At 37.3% G+C, this 25,389-nt stretch overlaps 1 protein-coding gene across 1 annotated transcript in view; it reads left to right on the top strand.

The window, feature by feature from the left end:
* The window catches only part of LOC127624806 (potassium/sodium hyperpolarization-activated cyclic nucleotide-gated channel 1-like), a 110,248-nt gene that overhangs the window by 64,958 nt on the left and 19,901 nt on the right, over positions 1-25,389 (top strand). Inside the window, exons 4-5 of the mRNA XM_052099737.1 lie at positions 8,679-8,897; positions 23,276-23,422. Coding sequence (XP_051955697.1) covers positions 8,679-8,897; positions 23,276-23,422 — 366 coding nt within the window. The remainder of the gene's footprint in view (positions 1-8,678; positions 8,898-23,275; positions 23,423-25,389) is intronic.

Below are 25,389 nucleotides of genomic sequence, written 5' to 3'. Positions count from 1 at the left end.
GGCTTGATTAAAAGGGAAAGTTGCCCAAAACTTATCCTCATTTGCTTTAGCCCATATTGTTCCCAAACTGTATGTCTTTCTTTCTTCTGTAGAACACAAAAAGATGTTAAACTAGATGAACGAGGCTGTCCGTCTCTTATAGTAAAGAAATTAACAAAGAAACTCAGGAGAGAGATCAAGGTGGTAAATGATGAATTCTCATTATTACAACCTTCAGAATTCTCTAAGGTTTAACATCTCCTTGACTTTTTGTTTGGACTGCTAAGACATTTTTACACAAAACTGTACTATAAATTCAATATAAAAATTGTATTTCTGCGATGATAACTGTGGACACCACTTGTTGCGGAGATAATTGATGTTATGTGAAAACAATTAAATGTTCATTGTTACATAATGTGTTTTGTTTCACATACTATTTCTAAAAAAGATTTTAGGCGACATTCAATATATGCTGCACAGTATGCCGTATGTTTCATTCCATTCCAAGCAAAGCCTGGGTCTACCAAGGCACAGAATTTTACAATATGATTGTAAAAATGTGTATAGAAATTCAATAATGAAATAATAATTGTATTTAGAACCCCAGTGAGCAAGCTGAAGTCTGTGGCAAGGAATGCAAAACTCCATAAGATGTTGGTTATTGGAGAAAAATAACATTGGGAGAAACCAGACTCACTGTGGGGGCCAGTTCCCCTCTGGCTAACATCATGAATATAATGCCAATATTAGTTATTTATGTGCAGTGAAGGTCATGGTTTTAAATTAGTAAACGTTAAGGTCCAGTGTTTTAAAACTAAAAAAGTTTGTGAGGTTCGGTGGGGTCCATCCTAAATCCAAGGTTCAGGCAGTGGCATATGTAGGATCCGATGACTTAAAGTTGTAGTTGACATCAGTTCATCCACTGAAGTCAAAAGACTGAGTGAGTGAGTGAGTGAGTGAGTGTGTCTGCATCCCAAACAGTGTTAGGGAGACAATTCCATAGTTTAGGAGACAAGTATGAAAAGGATCTACAACCTTTTGTGAATTTTGATATTCTTGGAATTATTAACAAGCCAGAATGTTGTGATCGTAATGAATATGATGGAATATATCGTTTCACAAGGTCACTTAAGTACTGTGGAGCTGGACCATTCAAAGCTTTGTATGTATTTAACAGAATTTTAAATCAAATCAAAACAAATCCCTTAATTGTCACTCAACACTATACACAAGTGCAACAGTGGGTGAAAGACTTGGGTGCAGTTCCAAGCAACATAGCAGTATGACAATCACAATAAATATCTGATATAAAATATAATATATACATTTTGCAGAATGGCTGATGTCCACCTCCAGTGTGTTTGTGTGATGTCATTTCATAACATATATCTTCAATGAAAGGTCATAGTATGACATAGCAGGGTGGACAATAAATCAAGGGACACACAAAAACCCTCCACTATTAGTGTTAAAATTACATATTTACCACAAATGAATACTTGCTAGTAAGAGAATGTAATACTAAACTTTTACTATATGGGGAAAAAATAGAAATCCAATGATTTAGCACTTATTTTTATCAAAGATGTTTGACGTGCCGTTTTGGGGACATGAGGAAATGGATTTCAATGATTTAAAATGTAACTTTTAAGCAGAAACAGAAGTGTGTAACATTATAAAAAAATCTTTATTCTTTTTAACAAGCCTATTCAAATTGCAATAACAAGCCTATTCAAATTGCAATCGGGTGAAATTAAACAATATAAATATCACACACACTCTTGTACTGGGGACTTAAAGTCACAGAATTGTAGGAGTGACACATCAGGCGCTCCTGCACGAGACGCTGCTTTACTTTGAAAAACAGCACGGATGGATGCAAAAACACGGTCAGTGTGAAGCCGTCCATTTTAAAACAACTCACACGAAAGGTGTGTGTTTCAGGTCAATTTCTCTCGATTTGCAAAACATTCTCATCAGTTTGAGTGTTTGACACTAAAATACAGAACAAATGGCATCGCGTATGGATTTCATATGGAGGGCAATTTTTTTCCCTTTATTACGGGATGATTCCTTATTATACGGGACGTTTGGCATATTTCGTTAATTAATTTGACCTGATACTGCTGCTTCATCAAGGGTGACTCTTTCTCCACTCACTTTCATGAAGTGGAACAGCGGTTGTCAGGGGTGGGGATTGGCAGAATTTAAGTGATAATGCACCAATTACAACAAAGAATCTCCAGTTTCACAGGGAAACTAAAACAAAAGTAGATTATGGACTTCTTAAGTAACAAAACAAGTGGGTAAGCCAAGGGTATACACAAATATTCATCCTTAGAAGTGGTTATACGCAAGCAGCCCTGGGAACAAAAGTAAGCATATGGTGTATGCGTGCGTATTGCCCCGACTACACCTCTGGTGAGTCGACAGGCATAATGTTCTCGATCCTAGGGTACCGTAACTCTATGAATAACATGCCGACTTCACATGTGATCATGTTGTTTGATTTTGCCAAATGCATTTATCTGCATTTGAGATATATAAGTTATATACAAGTATACAATGTTTTATGACATTCCATTAGCATTTATTATTTTTAGTTAAAACAGCTCAATCATATTCAGTGGCGGAACTAGGGAGTGGCCAGGGGTGGCCTTGGCCACCATGGACGGAAACTTGACCACCCCATTGGCCACCCCACTCGCAGTTGCTGTTTTAGTCATATTTTTGGTACAATTTATTTCTTTAGAGGTCATTGTATCCACCCCCCACCCCCACCCCCCTGCCTGGCCACACCTTTGCAAAACTCTTTAAAATATTAAAATGAATCAAAAGAGCTAAATTTGATAACACCAAATTCATATTTGTTTATGTTTGTTCCTTTAACTGTTTGCTTTATCTCTTGACATGCACCAATCAATAGTAAGCACTTTTATTTAATAAAGTCTTCTCACTACAGTAAATAAATAGCAGATGTAAGTGGTAAACTTCTGTTTGGGGGCCTGTTTTCCATTAAAAGATTGCTTTTAATTCTCAAGAGGCCTTTTGTGACTATTGCTTGGCCTTTCGTTTTATCTCACATGTCACTGTAGATAGCTTAGCAGACATTCATCAGGGGAGAGAGAAAGAAGAAAAAGTGTGAGAGAAGAAGAAACATAGATGGAAGGTCAAGGAAGAGAGAAAGCTAGATAGATAAGAGTCAGAAGCAGAGACCAAGAGACAGAGAGAAAAGACAGGTTGCTAACTGAAAATCGAGCCCAGGACAAAACATTCAATGCTGAGTGGAAAGACAATTCCTCATTTCCTCGCAGTGCTGTCCTGTGGCATATAGTTTTTTCTTAAGATCGTTGTCTTTTACAGACCAAAAATCACAACCAGTCTGAGATTTAATTAGAAATGCAAATGTGCAATGAAGACAGATTGTGGGTATTGAACAAATATGCAGATTGAATTTTCAACATACTGCAAATGAAATAAACAAAATGTAATATTTGGTGAACTTAAGTATCTTCATTTGCAATCACCTAATTAAGGATCATTTTAATACCTTTTTTCGATTTCGATCATTTCCCAGCTTTGATTTTCACGTTGTAAAATTCTCTTTAGTATGTGTGTGTGTAAACAGCAAGACATTGTTACACCTGTAAAGGATGAAATTATTCAAACCTTCCAGGAGTGAATCTGATTGGTTAGTGTGGTTTTGTCTGATTGTGATTGGTGTATAAACACCAAAGGAACTTCCCTTGTATTTTCTAATGACCAAAAAAGAAGAGATCCAATCCAATCAGACTTGCTCCACACATACATACAATATGTTCTCCTCTGCAATCAGACAACACTTTAAGCCAACTTATTTAATAGTAGTGTGTGCTCAAGTGCTTTGCCTTTGATTAGAAGACCCCCGCTTGGGAAATGAGTTGATTGTCTTATAATTCGTGTCTATGTTTTTGTGTGTGTTTGTAAGTGTGTATATTCGTACTTGTGTGTGGAGTACATTAAGTGTCATAGACAGCTCTATGTAAAGGTGCTTAAAGAGAGACAGGGAGTATGCAACTACACACAAGGTGTTTATGGGTGTACTTATATGTGTGTGTGTTCTGATCAGGTCATATTTCTCGCTAATCCCCTACAGTAGCTATACGAGACGCACATGTGCGAACAAGTGAATAATCCAGCGTACACACACACACACACACACACACACACACACACACACACACACCCATGCAGTGTGCACATGTACATGCAGGTTTTGCACATGCACATACACGTATACTAAATTACATGAAGTGTTAGGAAACAGGCTATACTTTTGAATTTCAACAATTACAGATCGGCACCCTTATCCATTTTAAGTGCCTCACTGTAACCACGATATTTGCTTTTATTTATGTATTTTTTATAAAAGGAGGGATGAGCCAAAATTAGTTTTAGTTTTAATCAACATTACGCTACAAAGGCTGTTGATTAAGCTTAACAGGTACCGAACCAGGAATATTCATTTAATGATAGTGTAACACGGTTAAGGATGGGCAAGGAGGAGGCGAGAACTGGCTTGTCAATATAAATGATAATTTAATTAAACTCAAACCAAAAGCACAAACATAAATATAAACTTAAACATAAACACACACATGACGCACATGCCCGTTATTCTCTCTCTCTCAAACCATCATCACCGGCCGCCTTTATCCCTCGCGCCCCTCATCAGGCCGATTGGGGACCGGGCGAGCGATATTCCGATCCGACCCCGCCCCCCTCCGCTCCACAGATAGGTATGAGTGCGTTTGATTATTAAACTCGCTAGGTTGTAAGGCTGCCTGCAATACAGTATGATATTAAAAACAGAAATGTTGCATTTTTGTCATGTTATAGTTGTCTCAAATTGTAAAAAAAAGTTTTTACTATTCATACTAGTTTTAATTAATTTATCATTACTCTCTAAATCCTAAAGTTGCCACTATTAAAAATATGTAGGTTGTCCTAATTAAACGTCACATTTTGGAATCAAAACTACTAACTCAACATTATCAAGTACAAAATTGCAGCTGTTTGGAATACCCATAAACCCTTGCGCTTGAATAAATGATGTATGTTTGGTAAAAACAAGGGAATTCATGTAGAAAGTACTTGTAGTTAATGAAAAAATTCAGCATGAAGTTTTAACATGTTTCCATTGATCATGTTCTTGGGCCAATAAGCAACCACCTAGAAACCGCCCTAGCAAGCACCTAGCAACCAACCACAACATCCTAGCGTCATAATGGCAAGTTTTGCTCATCAAAGCATGAATAACATTCTACTGAAAATGTAGTTTGAGTTTAATGTCATATGACATTGCAGATGTTGATGCAATTCCGACGCAGAAGGCTTTAGGGAATATATGATGCATTTTTTTCACAATCTCAGTGGGAACAATTATCAGATCATTTTTCTATCAATCTTCGAAAGAAACAAGCAATCAGTATGGAGATTAGATTTAGCATTAATCGGTGACTCATACTAGCATTAATACACCCATCAATTTGCCATTACCACAGACAGACAGAGAGAGAGAGAGAGAGAGAGAGAGAGAGAGAGAGAGCATTAGCACCATTTTCCTAAAATTATTCTGACACAAGCACATGCACTCAGCAGAATTAGCGAGTGTGATATATCCGTGGGTTGAGGGCCTCGTGGGTTGGCAGACAGTAGTGCACAGATTTAAGAGCAGGTTCAACAAACTTAGGTCGGCTTCCTCAGCACTTTTTCTTCCTAAAAAAAGCAGGATTTAAGCAGTCAGCAACTCATTCCAGACCCCATCCACGAACACAAAGTTGTCACATCCCTCCAGTGAGGAGCCGAGATCCTCTGGAAATAATAAAAGTCTTGTTTTAGTCATTGTTTTCAGCACAAAGCAGTAACTAATGTCTGAACGGGTATGCTGACATTGAGGAGTGACAAAAAACAAACTGAAAATAGCTTCTGGTTCTAAAAAAAAGTTCAAGAATCAAATTTATGCAAAGTAAACAGAGTACTGTTAAATTTGATATGAATTCTCAAAAATGTCCTGTGCTCATACGGCAAGGATTTTGGAAAACATGGAAAGATAAATAGGAATTACAAGAATTTATGTGGTAGATCCTAAAATCATTGTGCCTTATTGTTCAATAGCAACTAATCATATACTAATTAGGGCTGTCAATCAATAAAAAATTTGAATCAAATTAATTACATTGTGTCCCGATTAATTAATCGTGATTCATTGCATTTAATTGCATATACAAATATTTGCTGAGAAAGCCCCTCATATAACAATAATTAAATATATAATGATGAAATAATTATACATAGTTATCTTTAGAAATGTAACAATTATATATACATATATAATTTGCGCTCCATCAAGTGTTTTGAACGCAAGAACGTAAAGCATGTCTGTGTTGTTGCTGCTGAAGGTTTTTTTCTTCACTGTAAAAACTGCTCGTTGCCACGCAGCTGAAGTTTCACTTACTGCCCTCTGGAGTAAACAGGTGGTACTACAAGCTTGCATTTCTCAGGAATCTTCCCTATACGCATTTTTTTACACGTTATTTTTAATAAAATTAATCGCACTGAATTAACACATTAAATCGACAGCCCTAATACTAATATATAAAGACAGTTCAAACTTCTGTAATGTAATGTATTTATGAGTGAAACACATAATTCATTGGGACATATTGTAAGACAGGACTTGTATTGGTGTCTGATGGGATTTTATTGATTAATCTTGATTTTACCCACCCATGTGGTCTTGGTTACATTATAGTTATTATATTTTGATGAAATATTTTGAAATTATATTTATTATACTATATTTAAAAAATATCTACAATATACAGTATCAATTAAAAGATATTTAAAGAGATAGTTCTCCCAAATATTTAAAGTTACCTCATCCTTTACTCACCCTCATGCCACCCCAGATGTGTATGACATTCTTTCTTCTGCTGAACACAAACAAAGATTTTTAGAAGAATATCTCAGCTCTGTAGGTCCATATAATGCAATTTAATGGTGATCAGAACTCTGAAGGTCCAAATGGTGACCAGGTCCAGAAAGAGCATAAAATCAACATAAAAGCAATCCATAAGTCTCTAGTGGTTAAATCCATATCTTCTGAAGTGATATGATAGGTGTTGGTGAGAATAAAGCTCCACCTTTGACCAATCTGAAATAGTGGGTGGCTAAATGTGAAAGTCACTTCCACACCAGAATGTTGAAGTAAAAGTGAAAGTGTAGATTTACAGGAACGAAGGACTTAAATATTGATCTGTTTCTCACCCTCACCTATCATATAGCTTCAGAAGATATGGATTTAAACCACTGGAGTATTAATGGATTCATTTTATGCTGCCTTTATATCCGTATTGGACCTTCTGAGTTCTGGTCACCATTCACTTGCTTTGTGAGGACCAACAGAGCTGAAATATTGTTATAAAAATCTTTTTGTATGTTCTGCAGAAGAAAGAAAGTAATACAACTGGGATGGTGTGAGGATTTTTAAATGATGAGAGAATTCTCATTTTAATGTGAGCAATACCTTTAAATATTTATTACATGTAATATTTATATAGTTTATATTATCATCATTATTATTATATTGTCATATTATTATATTACATATAAATTGTACATAATACCACAAGAGACAATAATTATTTTTTTTGGCAGTTGGGGTCGTGACCTCTTAATGTAAGGTATAAAAACTATTTTTGTAATGCTAATGTAATGTTTATTATAAGAATGTGTGGGAGAGAATAAGAGATATTTTAGGTAAAAACAAAGAGAGGTTTAGGGTTTATTTAGAGTTCAGCTTTGAAATGATTCAACCTTCTCTATCCTGTTTTCATGTGCTGTAAAGTGTATTGAGTCTGCGCCGGTTCAGTCACACTGCAGTACATCTGCAGTACAGTTTGTCTCTTTCTATTCATGCAGTTTTAAATTAAAATCAACTGCTCTAATAGTCTGTGAAAGCACTGAATGTGTCCTTCCTTTCTTTCTCCCGTCTGACATGAAGGATCCACAGAGTCGTACATCAACTCATGGTAGCTAATGGAAGTAATCCAAGTTGATTAGCAGACATCAGAGCATCACTTGTTTTCACACCCCACAGCAAATGAAGGGGAGAAAGACAGGGTGCAGGGATATATATAGGTGGAGTGAGGGATTGAAACAAGGGGTTTTTAAACGTTTTTTTTTATGCCAAGATTTCCATAAAATGAAAGATAATAGTGACTGAAGCTGCCATTCTGCCTAAAATCTCCTTTTGTGTTCCTTAGGAAATAATAAAGTAAAAAAACGCATTTGGAATAACAAGGTGAGTAAATGATGACAGAATTTAGATTTTTGGGTGAACTATCCCTTTAATAATAATAATAATAATAATAATAATAATAATAACGATGATGATAATGGTAATAGTACTAAATAATAATAATAATAATAATAATAATAACTTATTCCTGACACTGAGAGATAGAGGAACAGAGAGAGAGAGTTTGTCATGCATGAAGGGTAAGTTGGCAGAACTCTATGGGGACTCAGTGATACAGCACAGAACGTTTGCCTGCAAGCTTACATGTGTTAAATTCAGTCCATGAGCTTTTCCAACTCTGACTCGCACTTTTTTCACTCATCTTGCCCTCTCTCTGTCTTTTTCGCTCTTTTAGAACGACTCCTGGGGGAAGCAGTACTCTTACGCCCTATTTAAGGCCATGAGTCACATGCTGTGCATCGGGTATGGAGCCAGGGCACCCGTCAGCATGTCAGACCTTTGGATCACAATGCTCAGTATGATTGTGGGTGCCACCTGTTATGCCATGTTCGTGGGCCACGCCACAGCCCTCATCCAGTCACTAGACTCATCCCGAAGACAGTACCAGGAGAAGGTAAGGAGAAGCTCTCCTCTTTTACTTGTTGGTTAACTATTTCAAGATAGAAGTTTCAAGAGTCTAGGCCCATTTGAACATTATGCCAGTGGAGGTCTTTGGTACATCTGGGATTTTGGATCATATGCTACAGGAAAACTAAGTTGTTAAGTAAAAAAAAACATAGCAACCCAAGTCAGAACAATCTGAAAGCTTGTGCCACGTTTTGTGGATGTAGCTTGAAAGCTCTAGAATGACTTTCAGAAATGTTGGTCTTGGTTGTGACAATGTGATTACTTCACCCAACACTGGGAATAAACAACAGTCATGTCCACTGATAGCTGCACAAAAAATCTAGCGTAGATACTGCAATGGGACAGCAAACTCTCTACCAGTTGAAATACCCGATTTCTGTATTTCTCCATTGCACGATATATACTGTCACAGCCCAGCCCTATTCCAATACATTTGAATTTTTGAGTTTGTTTTCAAAATAACTTTTGTGACTGTGTAATTCTCACTTACACAAGTTTGTGTACAGGTGTCATGGCTGCTTGTAATAATAATAATAATTCCTTGCATTTATATAGCACTTTTCTAGGCACTCAAAGCGCTTTACATAGTATAGGGGGAATCTCCTCAACCACCACCAGTGTGCAGCATCCACCTGGATGATGCGACGGCAGCCATAGTGCACCAGAACGCTCATCACACACCACACACCAGCTATTGGTGGAGAGGAGAGAGTATAGTTATGTAGCCAATTCAGGGATGGAGATTAATACAATGCCATGGTAGATAGGGGCCAATGGGGGGTATTTGGCCAGGACACCAGGGTTACACCCCTACTCTTTACAAGAAGTGTCTTGGGATTTTTTTAATGACCACAGAGAGTCAGGACCTCGGTTTAACATCTCATCCAAAGGATGGTGCCTTTTTTGCAGTATAGTGTCCCCGTCACTATACTGGGGCATTAGGACCCACACAGACCATAGGGTGAGCACCCCCTGCTGGCCTCCCTAATACCACTTCCAGCAGCAACCTTGGTTTTCCCCAGGAGGTCTCCCATCCAGGAACTGGCCAGGCTCAACCCTGCTTAGCTTTAGTGGGCAACCAGGAAAGAGATGCAGGGTGATATGGCTGCCGGTTCTGCCATTGTAGAACTTTGTCACATTTCCGCAGACCACTTGTCTCATGTTTTGAGTTCATTACTAAGCTTATTCGAGGCTTGTGATACTTAAGTCATCAAATCAGCAATGCCACTGTGTATTGATTCCTCCCGGAGACACCATGAGAGAAGCACAAGTCAGATAATCCCTCATTCTAGCATCTTGTCTTTGAGAGCTTGTTGTACCATTAGCGGATCATTATGTCCCTTTGCTTTCAAAGTGGATTTATACTAAGTTAACAACAAAAGCACTCTCTCAGGGCCAGAGTACCCAAGGTGAGCCCATGCTGGGGTGCATTTCCCGGACACCGACTGTAACAAGGTTAAAATGGGCAAGGAGGAGGCGGGAACCGGCTGAACAGTCAAAATAATGTTTAATGAAAACTTAAAAGCCACAAACATAAACACACACGGCAGTCCATTTGGGGGGGGGGGCGGCCGTGCGTACTCATGGCCCGGCCCCGCCCTCCTCCTCGTCACACTCCTCCTTCCTTTGCCTCAGGCCGGGGACCCCTGGCATGACGTACTAAACCCTTCATTAAACCTAAAAAAGAGCATGTTTTGGTGAATGATTTTATTGGGGATTGGCCGATATTGATTAAATTTTTTGTATTACTTTTTTTATAACCAATGTGAAAGCATTTAGTTTTATGTTTACATGTCTGATAATGGATATTCAGAACTGATATTTAAGAATTGACATTTTAGGCGCACCCAACAGATGGCACCATGTACCGTTGATTCGATATAAAATAAATTATTAAGCAGAAAAGTGTAAATATAAATGAAAACATCAATAAAACCGATCATTGGTCGGTCTCTAGTTTTGATAGCACCAAAGAGCCACAGTGTTACAGTTTTCAAGGAAGTCAACCTATGGATGTCTTACTAATAGTTGCCTGCCTATTAAACTAATTTAGGAGAAAGTATTTTAACTTTGAGTTTTTAAACACTGCACACTTTGCGTTAAACTTCGCTCTTTGTCAAGTGTACTTTAAGTGTCTAAATATCCAGTTAAATGTCCGGGGCAATGGGCATCCTTTAAATGTATCTCATTCTCTGTGTAGTAGCATATATGCATGCTGACAATCTAACCACTATCCTAGATGAGCACAAGCTCATTTTCATTTTATATCTGTTGATTTGTGACCACAGTTTTAAAATACCATCCAGGAGATTACATACATTTAAAGTTGCATTTTCTCATTACACATGGCCTATACATCTTCTTGATTGACAAAGCCATTAAGGGGCAGCCTTTCCAAGTTAATTAAATTCCTTTACTCTGGAAAACAGGGTGCTTCTTACAGCCATGGACCATGCGCATAATCAATTGCACCGTAATGGCAGCTGTGTACAGCCTTATTGGAGTTCCATGCATAAGTCCTATTCGGACGGCAATTATGTTACATGGTAACATGTAGGTAAGACATCGTAAGGTGTAGACATGAGGTAATGCCGGCATTTACAGGGGGCAGTCATTCATTTTATTGCAGTCAGAATCCGAAATGTCTGTGTTTTTCTCCCAGCTCCCTCTAGAAAATTCCTGGCCAAATTGCCTACTGTTTTTTGACAAACACCAAGGTCGTGTGGTAATTTAATTACCGTCTGAATCCACATCACTGAATTATAATCCAAAAGCCATTTTGGAATTCCTTTTTGACCACCGCTAAGTGTTGTATGTTTGCGATACAACTCTGGAGGTAATGGACAGTTGTGAAAGTTGCAGGTTTGTGTAACAGAATTTTTTTAAACATGCTTACCCCGCAAGAATTTTGGCTTGCTCCGTATGTGAAAATGTACACTGTAAATGTCCGCAGTGTTCCCTCATGCTTTCAAAAAATATATTTTCACGTAGCATAATTCCAAACACATTTAAATGCAAATAAAGAGGATACAGTATGTGGATTGGTGAACAAGCACAACTGCATTCATGTGATCGACAAAAAGTCTCGCTTGAGTTTTGACACAGAGGAACCAAGAAAATGTACTTTTTACAGACGTCACCCTGAGAAACAATTGCCATCCGAATTGTCCAATAGCCATTATCACCTTCACTGCGACAATGACACAGCGGTCTGTAATGGACAAAAGGCTTCAATGAATTTACATTGCTCTGCCTGTCCTGGCGCTGACTCTTATCTTCCATTTAAATATGATTTTGTGACCTTGCTGTGGCCGTGTGGCATTCAGTACAGGCAAACGTGTTACACTCTTTACGTTCTTTTTCCATTTAGAATCGCAATGTGACTGCTGTGGTTTCATCCCGATATATTGCCAATTAAAATCTAGCTCCATTGCAAATGGGTATTAGATACAACTCCTCTGCCCAGAGATCTGCAAATGGCATTCCTATGGCCTCTCATTGGTCACTATATATAAACAGTGGAGGAAAAAATGAAAAAGCCAATGTCAATGGCCTACCCTACTGAGACAAGCATTGCTGGTCATTAGCATATGTTGTATTTTTGGGGTTGACTTCCTTGCACAACCTACACATTGGAAAATCATCTTTACCAGCTAAGGTTTGCTGATAAACAGCATAGCTATGCCAGTCTGCCAGCTAGACCCACATAAAACCAGCTTAAACCAGCCTGGACCAGTTTAGGAACTATTTTCAGTGTTGTAAACTGCTAAACTGGATACTAAAGGACTAATAGCACTGTTTCCAAGCCTAGTGATGTCTGTTGCTGTCTACTGCATACATAGGTATACTTACTAACTAAGTGACTGATGTGGAAAGCTCTACAAAGGCAGCAACTTTGTACGCCATAAAATAGCACTTCAACACGAGAGTTTTTAAGTTATCAAAGCACTAATAAGCATAAAAATATATAGTGAACATAAATATTACATAACATAGTCAATTTTAATTAGCATTTTTTTATATGCAGTATTGAATGAAATTTAAGTACATATTTTTATTTTATTAAATGTTTTTGCAATCAACATTTTTCTTATTGTGTTATGTGCCTTTTTTATTTTAATATATATTTTATTGCATATAATGCCTTAAAATGCTGTCTATGTAGGCAGCTCACTAAGTGTCGGATCAGTGCTAAGCCCCTAGAGGACAGGCAAGGAATTTACAGTATTTTCAGATATAATTTAACATTCCCTTGCAAATGTTTTGTGTTCCCGCGCGATAGTTTTGTGTTTTCTCGCAATTATTTCACTTTCCCTTAAATTGCTTTATTTATCCCTACCAAAAATGAATCATGAACTATGGTATTTGTAGTTCAACCATAATAAACACTACATTTACCATGGTTTTGCTACTGTAACTATAGATTAACTATTATGTTTGTAATAATACCTTAACCACAAAATGTATCAGTAACCACATTTGAACAGTGATATTCATGGTAACACTGAAGTGGTTTCATAACAGATCTGGTGAAGAATTTCGTGACTCAGCTCCCCAGCTACCTGACTCACTCGATTCTATCTGCTGTTCCATTTGCAAAGATAAGCATAAGAAAGCCTTCTAATGAAAGATAACCACACTCTCACAACATTATCTCTTATCGGTTCTCTCATCTGTGGCTTTACAGCACCAGATCTCCTATGATCAGCAGATCAAACCAGCACATGGTGGAGATCAATCCCACATATTTTCAAACAATCGGCACGTGGTTATGTGTTGAGTGGGGAGTTGCATCTCAGTAGAGAGTTCTTTCAAAATGCAACATCAACCGCAAACTGCAGGAGAACATTTTGAGTAGAAGTTCCTTTGATGTTAGGTTCACCTTATTCACCTGATATGTTTTGATATCTTTTTATAGGAGTTAACTCAGCCGTTTTTCTCTGGCATTTACAGAATATCCCACAGCAGGAATGTAGGGGTGGTATCTTTTGTGATCAAAAATGGAGTTAACAGCAGGAATTCCACCTCAGACCAACAATCTTATCCTGAAGTGCTTCATAAGTAAAGACCGTTGTGTGAGTCAATGCAAAGGTTAAACGGATGGGTTGTTGTTTGGGTGCAACTAAGCATCTTAGACATTTGTATCCTCTAGCTTAGTCTAACATAGCCAGACTTCTACGACATAGCGTCCAAGAACAGCCCATTTAGACTGGGAGAGACAGTACGATTGGCATAACCACAGTTTGTTTAATTTTAAGGTGCCATTTAATATACTGGACATTATACCACAGTAATATAATGGCACAGAATTTTTTGTGTACGGACTTGTGATAAAACATACCTTGAATGCACTGTAAGTTAATTTAGACAAAATTAATTCATTTAACAGCTGCTATTTGTGTGAATGTTTGTGTGTGTCTGTTACTATCCCAGCAGGGCCCAAAACATAGACATATTAATAAAATAGCATTTTTGATTGCAACTTACGAGCTCTATATTATCAAACTCTTGCATGAACGCACTGCAGTCTTTCCTCCTGAGCTCCGTATGTGTTTGGAGAGAGAGTACAGGACACCTGCCATGTGGGAGAGAGGCAGACAGGCTGGTCAGATTGTTTCTGACACCTGAAATAACCCTGCCAGAGCCCACCGCACATTTAATGTGATGACTGCTTCTGTGAGAAGAAATGAAAAAGAAAGAAAGAGAGAGAGAGAGAGAGAGAGAGAGAGAGAGAGAGGTGATAAACAAACCCAATCTTTACAAAGCATTTCTGTCCCCACACTTATGATAAAGCTAACCAAAAATCAGCTTTCTGTGAAAACCAGCATAATGTTTAACAAAGAGGAAAATCATTGTGGAAGTGTGTCATTTAGCTGTGCAAGAATCACCTTGTTGAATATTTTTATAAGGAAAGAAATGAAAAGAAAAGGAAATATGACAGGAAAAGGAAGGAAAGAAAAGGAAAAGGGGACAGAGTAGGCCAGGAAAAGGGCAGGACAGGAATGGAAAGGAAAGGAAAGGAAAATGGGAAAGAATAGGACAAGAAAAGGAAGGAAAGAAAAGGAAAAGTAGACAGAACTGGTCAGGAAAAAAGAAAGGACAGAACAGGAAAGCAATTGAAAGCAAAGGATAGGAAAGGAAATAAAGGAAGGAAGAGTTTTTAGTGAAAAAGTGAAAAAATCTATCAGTGCAGAAGAAGTAATACTTAGTATTTAGAATACATTACTAACCTTGAGTAATCTAACGAAATATGTTACAAATGACATTTTACAGCACATATTCTGTTATCTGTAGAGGAATACATTTCAAAAGTAACCCTCCCAACCCTGCTTATATTTCATCTCCGAAATAATCGTGCAAATGTCAAAGTTCCCCTTCTTTGTGAGCTCAGTGTAAATCGATGCACTGCAAACAGAAAAGGGCCTTTTCATCCTCTGACAGAGGCTCTGTAATCAATTTAGAACAAGAAGTGACATCTTTTTATTATCACCCTCAATTCAGGGGCGTCATACATTTATAATTTTGTTGGTAAAACTTTACACTAAGGTTCCATTTGTTAACATCAGTTAGCATGAACAAACAATGAACAAAACTTTTATTGAAACAGCATTTATTCATCTTGGTGAATGTTAATTTCTACATAATATATTATTTAAATCAGAAGTTGTAATTGTTAACATTAGGTAATGCACTATAAAGTAACATGAACTAACACTTTATTTTAATTGTTTGTTCAGAATTCCTAATGCATTAACTACTGTTCATTTTACTTTATTTTATTTCTATTTTATTTCATTTTTGAGGGGGCACCAGCGGCAGTACAGGCTTACTTGACCACAGCAAGATCAAGATATGATCAAAGGAAAAATAACACTATAATAGTTGTTTAGTTAAAGGGATAGTTCACCCAAAAATGAAAATTCTGTCATAATTTACTCACCATCATGTTGTTCCAAATATGTATGACTTTATTTCTTCTGTTGAACTCAAAATGATGTCAGGTATAAAAAAATGTTTAAATGAAAGTTAATGTTTACTGAAACATCTCCATAGGTGTTCCACGGAAGAAAGAAAGTCATACAGGTTTGGAACAACAACACAAACACTTACCTACAATACTTGTCTAGCTTAATTATTAAAGTTACAAATATATATATATATATATATGTATATATATAGTATATATCACACATAGCATAGAGTGTATATATAGCCCTACATATACAGGCATGCAGGTAATATCACAGTAGTCATGTGTGTGATGTGTGCTGTCAGTGCTGTGTGTGATGTGTGTGTGTGTGTGTGTGTGTGTGTGTGTGTGTGTGTGTGTAGAGAGAGAGAGAGAGAGAGAGAGAGAGAAATGGAGCATGTGTGATCACCTATTGCCACTCCCAAGCAGATATGCTGTCAGCATTCTGAAGGTCAGCTTTCTCAGTGGAAAAATAGCGTCCAAGAGGGGGTATTTCTCCTATATTTCCTTTTTTGTGGTAGGCGTGCAAGAGTCATTCACTATAGAAACGACAATGTCACTCCGCCATTTTAAACAGTGTGTATCCAATGTGGAAACTCGGTAAGCACCTCAAGTTCTGTAATCAAACAGTCCTTTGTGTCTCTCGGCTGCAATGAGCCTTAATCCTGAAATTGTTCATTTAAAGCCGTTTAAAACAATATCCTAGATTAAGTAATGTAGTGGTAATACGAGCGATCACAGAGCGCTGTTTTATGTAAACAGTGATTAACGGATTCACTTTACGTCACCAACTGGCTCATATTACACACAAAAATTGTCTTTTGCCACCACCTGAGGCTAACATATGTAATGATCTCACTGCTCTTACGCCATAGTTTAGAATGGCACGAACACAAGCGGAGTGATACACACAGTGAAGCATCTGAGTGCTGATCCTGTCAGACCATCAGTGCTCATGGAACGTCTCTCGTCCAATCAGATTTGAGGATATATATATATATACAGGTGAAACTCGAAAAATTAGAATATCGTGCAAAAGTTCATTAATTTCAGTAATTCAACTTAAAAGGTGAAACTAATATATTATATAGACTCATTACAAGCAAAGTAAGATATTTCAAGCCTTTATTTGATATAATTTTGATGATTATGGCTTACAGCTTATGAAAACCCCAAATTCAGAATCTCAGAAAATGAGAATATTGTGAAAAGGTTCAGTATTGTAGGCTCAAAGTGACACACTCTAATCAGCTAAACACCTGCAAAGGGTTCCTGAGCCTTTAAATGGTCTCTCAGTCTGGTTCAGTTGACTTCACAATCATGGGGAAGACTTCTGACCTGACAGTTGTGCAGAAAACCATCATTGACACCCTCCACAAGGAGGGAAAGCCTCAAAAGGTAATTGCAAAAGAAGTTGGATGTTCTCAAAGTGCTGTATCAAAGCACATTAATAGAAAGTTAAGTGGAAGGGAAAAGTGTGGAAGAAAAAGGTGCACAAGCAGCAGGGATGACCGTAGCCTGGAGAGGATTGTCAGGAAAAGGCCATTCAAATGTGTGGGGAGCTTCACAAGGAGTGGACTGAGGCTGGAGTTACTGCATCAAGAGCCACCACACACAGACGGGTCCTGGACATGGGCTTCAAATGTCAAACATCTTACCTGGGCTAAAGAAAAAAAGAACTGGTCTGTTGCTCAGTGGTCCAAAGTCCTCTTTTCTGATGAGAGCAAATTTTGCATCTCATTTGGAAACCAAGGTCCCAGAGTCTGGAGGAAGAATGGAGAGGCACACAATCCAAGATGCTTGAAGTCCAGTGTGAAGTTTCCACAGTCTGTGTTGGTTTGGGGAGCCATGTCATCGGCTGGTGTTGGTCCACTGTGCTTTATTAAGTCCAGAGTCAACGCAGCCGTCTACCGGGACATTTTAGAGCACTTCATGCTTCCTTCAGCAGACAAGCTTTATGGAGATGCTGACTTCATTTTCCAGCAGGACTTGGCACCTGCCCACACTGCCAAAAGTACCAAAACCTGGTTCAATGACCATGGTATTACTGTGCTTGATTGGCCAGCAAACTCGCCTGACCTGAACCCCATAGAGAATCTATGGGGCATTGCCAAGAGAAAGATGAGAGACATGAGACCAAACAATGCAGAAGAGCTGAAGGCCGCTATTGAAGCATCTTGGTCTTCCATAACACCTCAGCAGTGCCACAGGCTGATAGCATCAATGCCACGCCGCATTGAGGCAGTAATTAATGCAAAAGGGGCCCAAACCAAGTACTGAGTACATATGCATGATTATACTTTTCAGAGGGCCGACATTTCTGTATTTAAAATCCTTTTTTTATTGATTTCATGTAATATTCTAATTTTCTGAGATTCTGAATTTGGGGTTTTCATAAGCTGTAAGCCATAATCATAAAAATTATATCAAATAAAGGCTTGAAATATCTTACTTTGCTTGTAATGAGTCTATGTAATATATTAGTTTCACCTTTTAAGTTGAATTACTGAAATTAATGAACTTTTGCACGATATTCTAATTTTTCGAGTTTCACCTGTATATATATATATACATACAACAGTTAGTTCTGGCCGAAAGAGAAAAAAAGGCAGAAAATATGAGCCTAAAATATATATGCCTCCCCGCCCCTCATTGTGCAGGTTTCACTCTCGATCGATCTAGCAATTATCACGGCGCTACCAAGCAAAGGCCGATGTCAGCGGTGTGGAAATACTTCAAAGCAGTGCCACCGCTCCCTATACGCATACTACGCAGTCTGCGTAGGGCACCAATACACCAACTCCCTAGGGGGGAACCAGAAAGTCCACCACCTGCCCTTATTCGTACGTTATATGTTATCCAAGGACCGGAAAGCAGGTGCGGAACACAGACTATCGCTTCACGCTCATATCACGCGAACGCAACAATCTTCTTGACTACTGGTACGTGAAAAAAGATCACAGACTGCACACAGGTATTTATCTGCCCCAAGCACCAGCACAGAGAGAGAGACTATTCAGTGCAGCATCTCACGTTCTTGATGAGAAGAGGAACTGTCTCTCCTGCCAGAAAGCTGAGCAACTTTTGTTCTTGAAGAGAAACCTGCCACTTTTACTTAAATAGAAAGCAGTCCAATTTGCTGTGTGTATAGCAATTAGATTAAAATTGGTTTAGCCCTGCAAAACTTTGTTCTTCACTTGAGGCTACATCTGTCGTTTACAGATTGAGGTTGGTTTTAGTTCTATTACTGCTGTTTTGCACTGTTGTTTTGCACAATCATTTTATATTAAAGTGGAAATACGTTTACATAAACAGAATAGAGGCCCTCTGCCGTTCTGTGTTTTGTCAGTTGTTTTCATTAAAATGACTGTGTAGCATATTTAAACTTTTTGTATTGGTAAGATGCTATCCTAGAGCTGCTAAGTTCATTACTTGACTGCTGTTTTGCATATCATTATAGTTTTCTAGAATTTGGATGATTGATAAAAAAAAATCTGTTAAATTTGAATGTTAAAGAACTGAATAAAGAATAATATATTTAATATTGTTTTAATATAATTTCTGTCCAATTTTGGTGCGTTACTTTCAATAAAAGTGTGATCATTTTATTGGTTTGTAGTTTATCAATTCAGATTAATGAAATTAATTAAAAAATATAATATTAATACAATTATAAAAATTAAAAAATAACTATTTAAATAATACTTAATTAATACTTAACTATGTCTTTGCTTTTTGAGAATTTAACCATTTTCTATATATCATATATATACGGTACATATTTTTATTTTATTTTTCCTTTATCACAAATAAAAGCATATTATGTTATATTTCTCACAATAAAATCACCATGGTAGTACACTTGTTTATTTATTTATTTCAGGCATGGTCTTTGATAACCCCATGTTTTTTACACGTGTCATATTAAAACCATGGTATTTGTTAAAGTATCTTGGAGTACCATGACAGTATCATGAAATATTAACATGACCATTCATTACCATGGCATTATCCTGGTAACGTGGTGCACATAGGGTATGATGGTGTACCCCTAGGGAGATGGTGCCCTGCACAGACTGCCTAATATGCACATGGGGAGCGGTGGTACTGTGGTAGCCTAATGGTATTTTTCTGAAAGTGATTAGTCTAATGGCTTATTAGTTTAAATGAGTCTACTCCCCCAGGTTATTGTTATAAACATGAGCCTTGTCTGGAGGGTCGAGGAGGAGGTGTTGCTAAAATTTATAGTTATGTTTTTGGTGTTACTCAGAGGATAGAATACAAGTTTAAGTCTTTTGAACTAATAATGCTTAATGTGACATCATAAGTATAAATAAAAAAAGTCGTCTTTTGCCCTTGCTACAATATATAGATCACCTGGGCCGTATTCTGATTTTGAATTTGCAGATTTTCCATCAGATATAGTAGTTACTGTGGGAAGAGCTTTAATAGTTGGTGACTTTAATGTTAACATAGATAAAGAACATGACACATTGGGATTAGCATTTATCGGTCAGACAAAATGTGACAGGACCAACTCATTGCCATAATCATATGCTAGATTTAATTCTGTCATATGGAGTTGATGTTGATAACATAGAAATTCTGCCACAGAGCGATGACATCTCTGATCACTACTTTGTATCTTGCTTGCTGCGATCAACTAATATCACTCAATCTACATCACGCTATCGTTCAGGTAGAACAATTTTTTCGACCATTTACTAATAACCTTCCAGATTTGTCTCAAATACTTTGTAAGCCAAGAAGTTTAGAAGAACTTGATGTAGTAACAGAAAATACAAATATAGTGTTCTCTAGCACTCTTGATCTTAATTAAATGCATTGTTATTCATTTAACGATGCATTTGGCAACAGTTCTGTGAAGTCCTTTGAAGAGGAATGAAAAACAGTGAGAAAAGTATTGCAATATATATCACAGTTTTGAATCGCAATACACCAAAAATAAAGAATCACAATTAGATTTTATTGTGACCTAGATATCAATGTAATATTGTATCGCCTTGTGATTTCCACTCCTAGTGTTTGTGTATGTGTGTGTTTGCAGGCTCTAATTAAAATGGATGAGTTTCTGGAGTTTTAGTCTCTAGTTAGTCTTTTTCAAAGTGTGTGTGTGTGTGTGTGTGTGTGTGTGTGTGTGTGTGTGTGTGTGTGTGTGTGTGTGTGTGTGTGTGTGTGTGTGTGTATGTGTGTTTGTCAGAGAGAGATAAAATGCACCGTCTTCTTGGTATTCAGATCATTGTGGTTTCTAAAATTACATTTTCCTTAGATTCTTGTTGTTATTTTATTGCATTTTGTTGGGAGTCCAGCATGATTGTTTTGTTTAGTTTTTTTTTTTTTTTTTCAATCAGTGTTTTTATCATAACCTACTTTACTGGAACTTTTACATTCTGTAGGTAATGTTATTTTAGAATCATGTCCACTCGGTTGACCGCTGTCTATTCTGGTCATCCACTGAATGTGATTTAATTAAATGCTTTCATATTAAATCTGAAACGTGGTATTGGGTATATATAGTGCACCTATTATGACTAGATCTCATGTGTTACCTTTAAAGACCATTTTTAATAGCATTTACAACACATATCTTCTATCTTGTATAGAAGAAAAAGGGTTAGAGAGTGTTGTTACATGTTGGTGCAGGATTATGAATAAAAAAATCTTTAAAAAACATGTTCTGATTAACCATGCGAAAGGAGATAAAGTGCTTTTATTAAGAAAGTGAATAGAATCCATTTTGATTTAACATTAAATGAAAATAAAAATTATGTCATCATCCTGTTTCTCCTGTGGATCTCCTCAGAGACTGATTCTAAAATCAGCATGGTCAAGCTAAAGCAGTCTGGACCGTCTTTGAGTCCCACAGCTTGAAGACATCAGCACTCAGTAAGGTCCATATCTGTGTCTCAGCAACAGAGATAAAGACTTACTGTCAAGACGTTGTGAAGCCGTGGGTCTCCCTGCCACAGATGCTCTAGACTAGATAGAGACAGGAGGTTTTGGAACATTAGTGTAATTGCTCGGTGCTTGAATTGTCCTCCAAATTGTCATTCAAAGCTTTTACACTCATAGTGAAAAAAGACCATATGGGCCTCACTCTGTATATTGACCACTTTCTTATTCAGAAAGGCAAACGTCACTTTTATTATTTATTTTAAACCCCCCAGGTTTATTGATTTTCAAGTATAACACTTTGTAAGTAGGATATTACATGCAGTGTAACTCATACTATACCATTAATCATGCTATGAACATGACAGATGTTGTTGAGGAGAGGTGAGGAATTCGTTTTGTAACTAAGTTTCTGAATTTCCAAACGACAAGTGACCAACCTCTACCCTCAATCTGACCATTAGAATTAAAACAGGCTGCTGTTACTGTACCTTTAAGACTTGTATGGGTATAGAGTTGCTAATGTATATCTAACAGCATATGTTGATTAATCATGAATCAAACTAAAATCTGTAAAGATATAGTCCAGATCTATTTAACAGTATAAATAGATTGTTCTCAGACAGGTATACTGTAGACTGTCTTGGTAATATTTCCTGTGACATTATCGAGTTGGTAAAGTGTGTGTTTGCATTTATAGAATATTAGTGGGGAGAAGTAGTAGTAAGCAGGTGCAGGATTAGTCATTGCTACTGTGCTGTCATCAGCTGAGTTAGCAGACAGGAAGTCTGATGTCTTATTCAGTTGATCTACCACAGTCACCGTCTGCCTACAGTCAATGACCCAGCACATGTGAGCATATGTAGATGCATTTACACAGAATTGATCAAAAAGCACATTGCTAAATGATACACAAATTGAAAAGTCTGACTTTTGATTGCAGAAGATGGTGTCTTGGCAAATCTGAGCACAATCTGAGACTTTAGAAATGACACATATGAGATTATAATGTCTTTTTCTCTGGAGACAAATCTGAGAAGCAGAATGCTGACATGAGTTTGGGTGGGACTACTTGTTTGTTCCACCAATGGAAGAGCGGGGGAGTGTTTGGGAAGCATTGTAAACATTATTTTCATTCTTATAGTATCATTATTATTTTTAAGAAATTCATTTGATATCTCTAGAGGAACAGAAATGATATACTTCACCTTTAAACAATAGTCTCCCATTTGCTCTCCTTTTATCTTATTGGTGTCTGAGATTCAACTGAGATTTAAGAAACCTCCAGGGTTTCCACAGTCATTTGAATACATGGAGATATCAGGGAATTTTTAACTAGTAATTTTTTGTCAAAAAGTCAAATTCCTTAAAAAACAAAAAAAATGAAAGATATATATATATATATATATAAGCACTCATTTCTGCACTCATTCTGACTCTCTATCTCTCTCTCTCTTTCTCTCTCTCTCTCTCTTTCACAGTACAAGCAAGTTGAACAGTACATGTCCTTCCACAAGCTGCCAGCTGACATGCGGCAGAAAATCCACGATTACTACGAGCATCGCTACCAGGGAAAAATCTTTGATGAGGACAGCATCCTTAATGAGCTAAACGACCCGCTCAAAGAGGTAAGACGCAAAAATGGCATAGTAGCACTGACCTGGGGTCGCAGCTAATACGGTCCTGGGTCCATTTGTACCTAAGCATCTCAGACTAAAAGTGCTCAGCCAGGATTATCTCCTTGCCTGGACGCATAATCCTTTTCATTTGGATATGAAAGAAAACAATTTATCTTAGGTCTTCGCTTTATAACTCTGACCCCAGGTCTGACCACCACCAACCCTCACCTGATAGATGATCTACTCATCTGTATTGTTAACATTGTGCAAGACTATTGGTAGTTTACATTAGATTGATTTATAAAGTACAATATCACTGGGGTATGTTAAATTAAAAAAAAACTTTACTTGTTGGAAAAAACAAAACAGTATTTTTTTTACTTTATCATATACACTTTTCATGATAACAACTTCATTATATCATTATTTTCAATTATTATATAAATGATTGGTACAATTTACAATAATGTTTTGTTCATTAAATCTAATTGACACAATATTTAACAGGAACGAACAATAAACAATATTGTTACTTAATTTATTAATGTTGGTTAATGTTAATTTCTATATTTAATAATATATTTTTCCATTTAAAGTTGTAAACATCAACATTAGTTAATGCAGTGTGAACTAATTTTGTTTAATAGAACCTTATTGCAAAGTTTTACCAAAGTTCTACTGCAGGGCATGAAACAAGGTATATTGGTTTGTGCGCTTACTATCAATATAGTCTGTATCAGCCATTATACATGCTTATTAATCCAATTAGTGCGAGCTAGTTTATACAAAAAATCATCCAAACATGTAGTCAATTCAAAGCACTTATAGAACGCTCCACATAGACACTTGAATATTATGAATTTTACCCAGCATCCCACACTCTGCCATTACCACCATGATTGTGCAGACAGAATGTGTGCCTGGTATGACACAGCAAAGTGAGATAGCTCTAACTGCTTCATACCCAAAACACCTTTAACACCCCTGGCAGCACCTCCCTCCCACTCACATCTCTCTCTTTCCCTCAGTTGGTCAGGACTGCTATTTTTACATGGACTGCCTTGTGACAAACCAGCTTTAAATAGATAAAATCTCCAGCTTGTCTCCCTTGTGGAAGGTAAAGGGCTGGACGCAGCTATCAAACTCATTATTCCTCCTGTGTGATTGCGGTCAGAACATTGCTGCAGCTTTGCCAACTATGCCGCGATTTAAAGCACAGTGCAACTGTCGTCTTCACGCCAATGCAATTCAAAACAAACAAATTCTGCACCTTGGTAACATAGAGACAAGAAAGTCTGTGCCTCAGGCATCAGCCTTTTAGCTAATGGATGAAGTAAACGTGATGCTAATGTTAGGTTACCATTAAATAAACTCACTGCAATGCAGTGTGGAGAGAAACGGTATTCAGAAAGCTACTTTGAAACTGTTGCTTGCCCATAGCTCATAAGTTAAAGTAGTTAAGCTACAGTAAAGCAACAAAAACAAAAAGTAGCTAAAGTAGCTACATTAAAGCCAAATTCAATTGGTAAATAACATTTAAATATATTAATTTTAGCTAAATACCATCAATAAAACTGGAAAACTTCATAATTAACATTGTAAAAAGTACTAGAATGTACTGTTTTAGAGCAGCATTAAATGGTCTGCACTTATATAGCACTTTTTTATTAGAGGTAACCAAAGCACTTTACACTGTGTCCCAATCACCCATCCACACACCAATGGTGGCAGAGCTGCCATGCAAGGCGCTAGCCTGCCATTGGGAGCAACTCGGGGTTCAGTGTCTTGCCCAAGGACACTTCAGCATGTGGAGCCGTGTGGGCCGGGATTCAAACCATCAACCCTGCGATTGGTAGCCACCCCGCTCTACCATCTGAGCCACAGCCACCCCCAATTAAATTAATAAATAATATGACTGTTTATATCGCTACAAAGCAGGGTCTGATATTGACAAGGGTTATGGGCAAAAATGCCAC

Source organism: Xyrauchen texanus, chromosome 31 (assembly GCF_025860055.1).
Source record: "Xyrauchen texanus isolate HMW12.3.18 chromosome 31, RBS_HiC_50CHRs, whole genome shotgun sequence".
Lineage (NCBI taxonomy): Eukaryota > Metazoa > Chordata > Actinopteri > Cypriniformes > Catostomidae > Xyrauchen > Xyrauchen texanus.
Note: the sequence above shows the minus strand (reverse complement) of the source record. Positions and strands in the feature narration are given on the sequence as shown.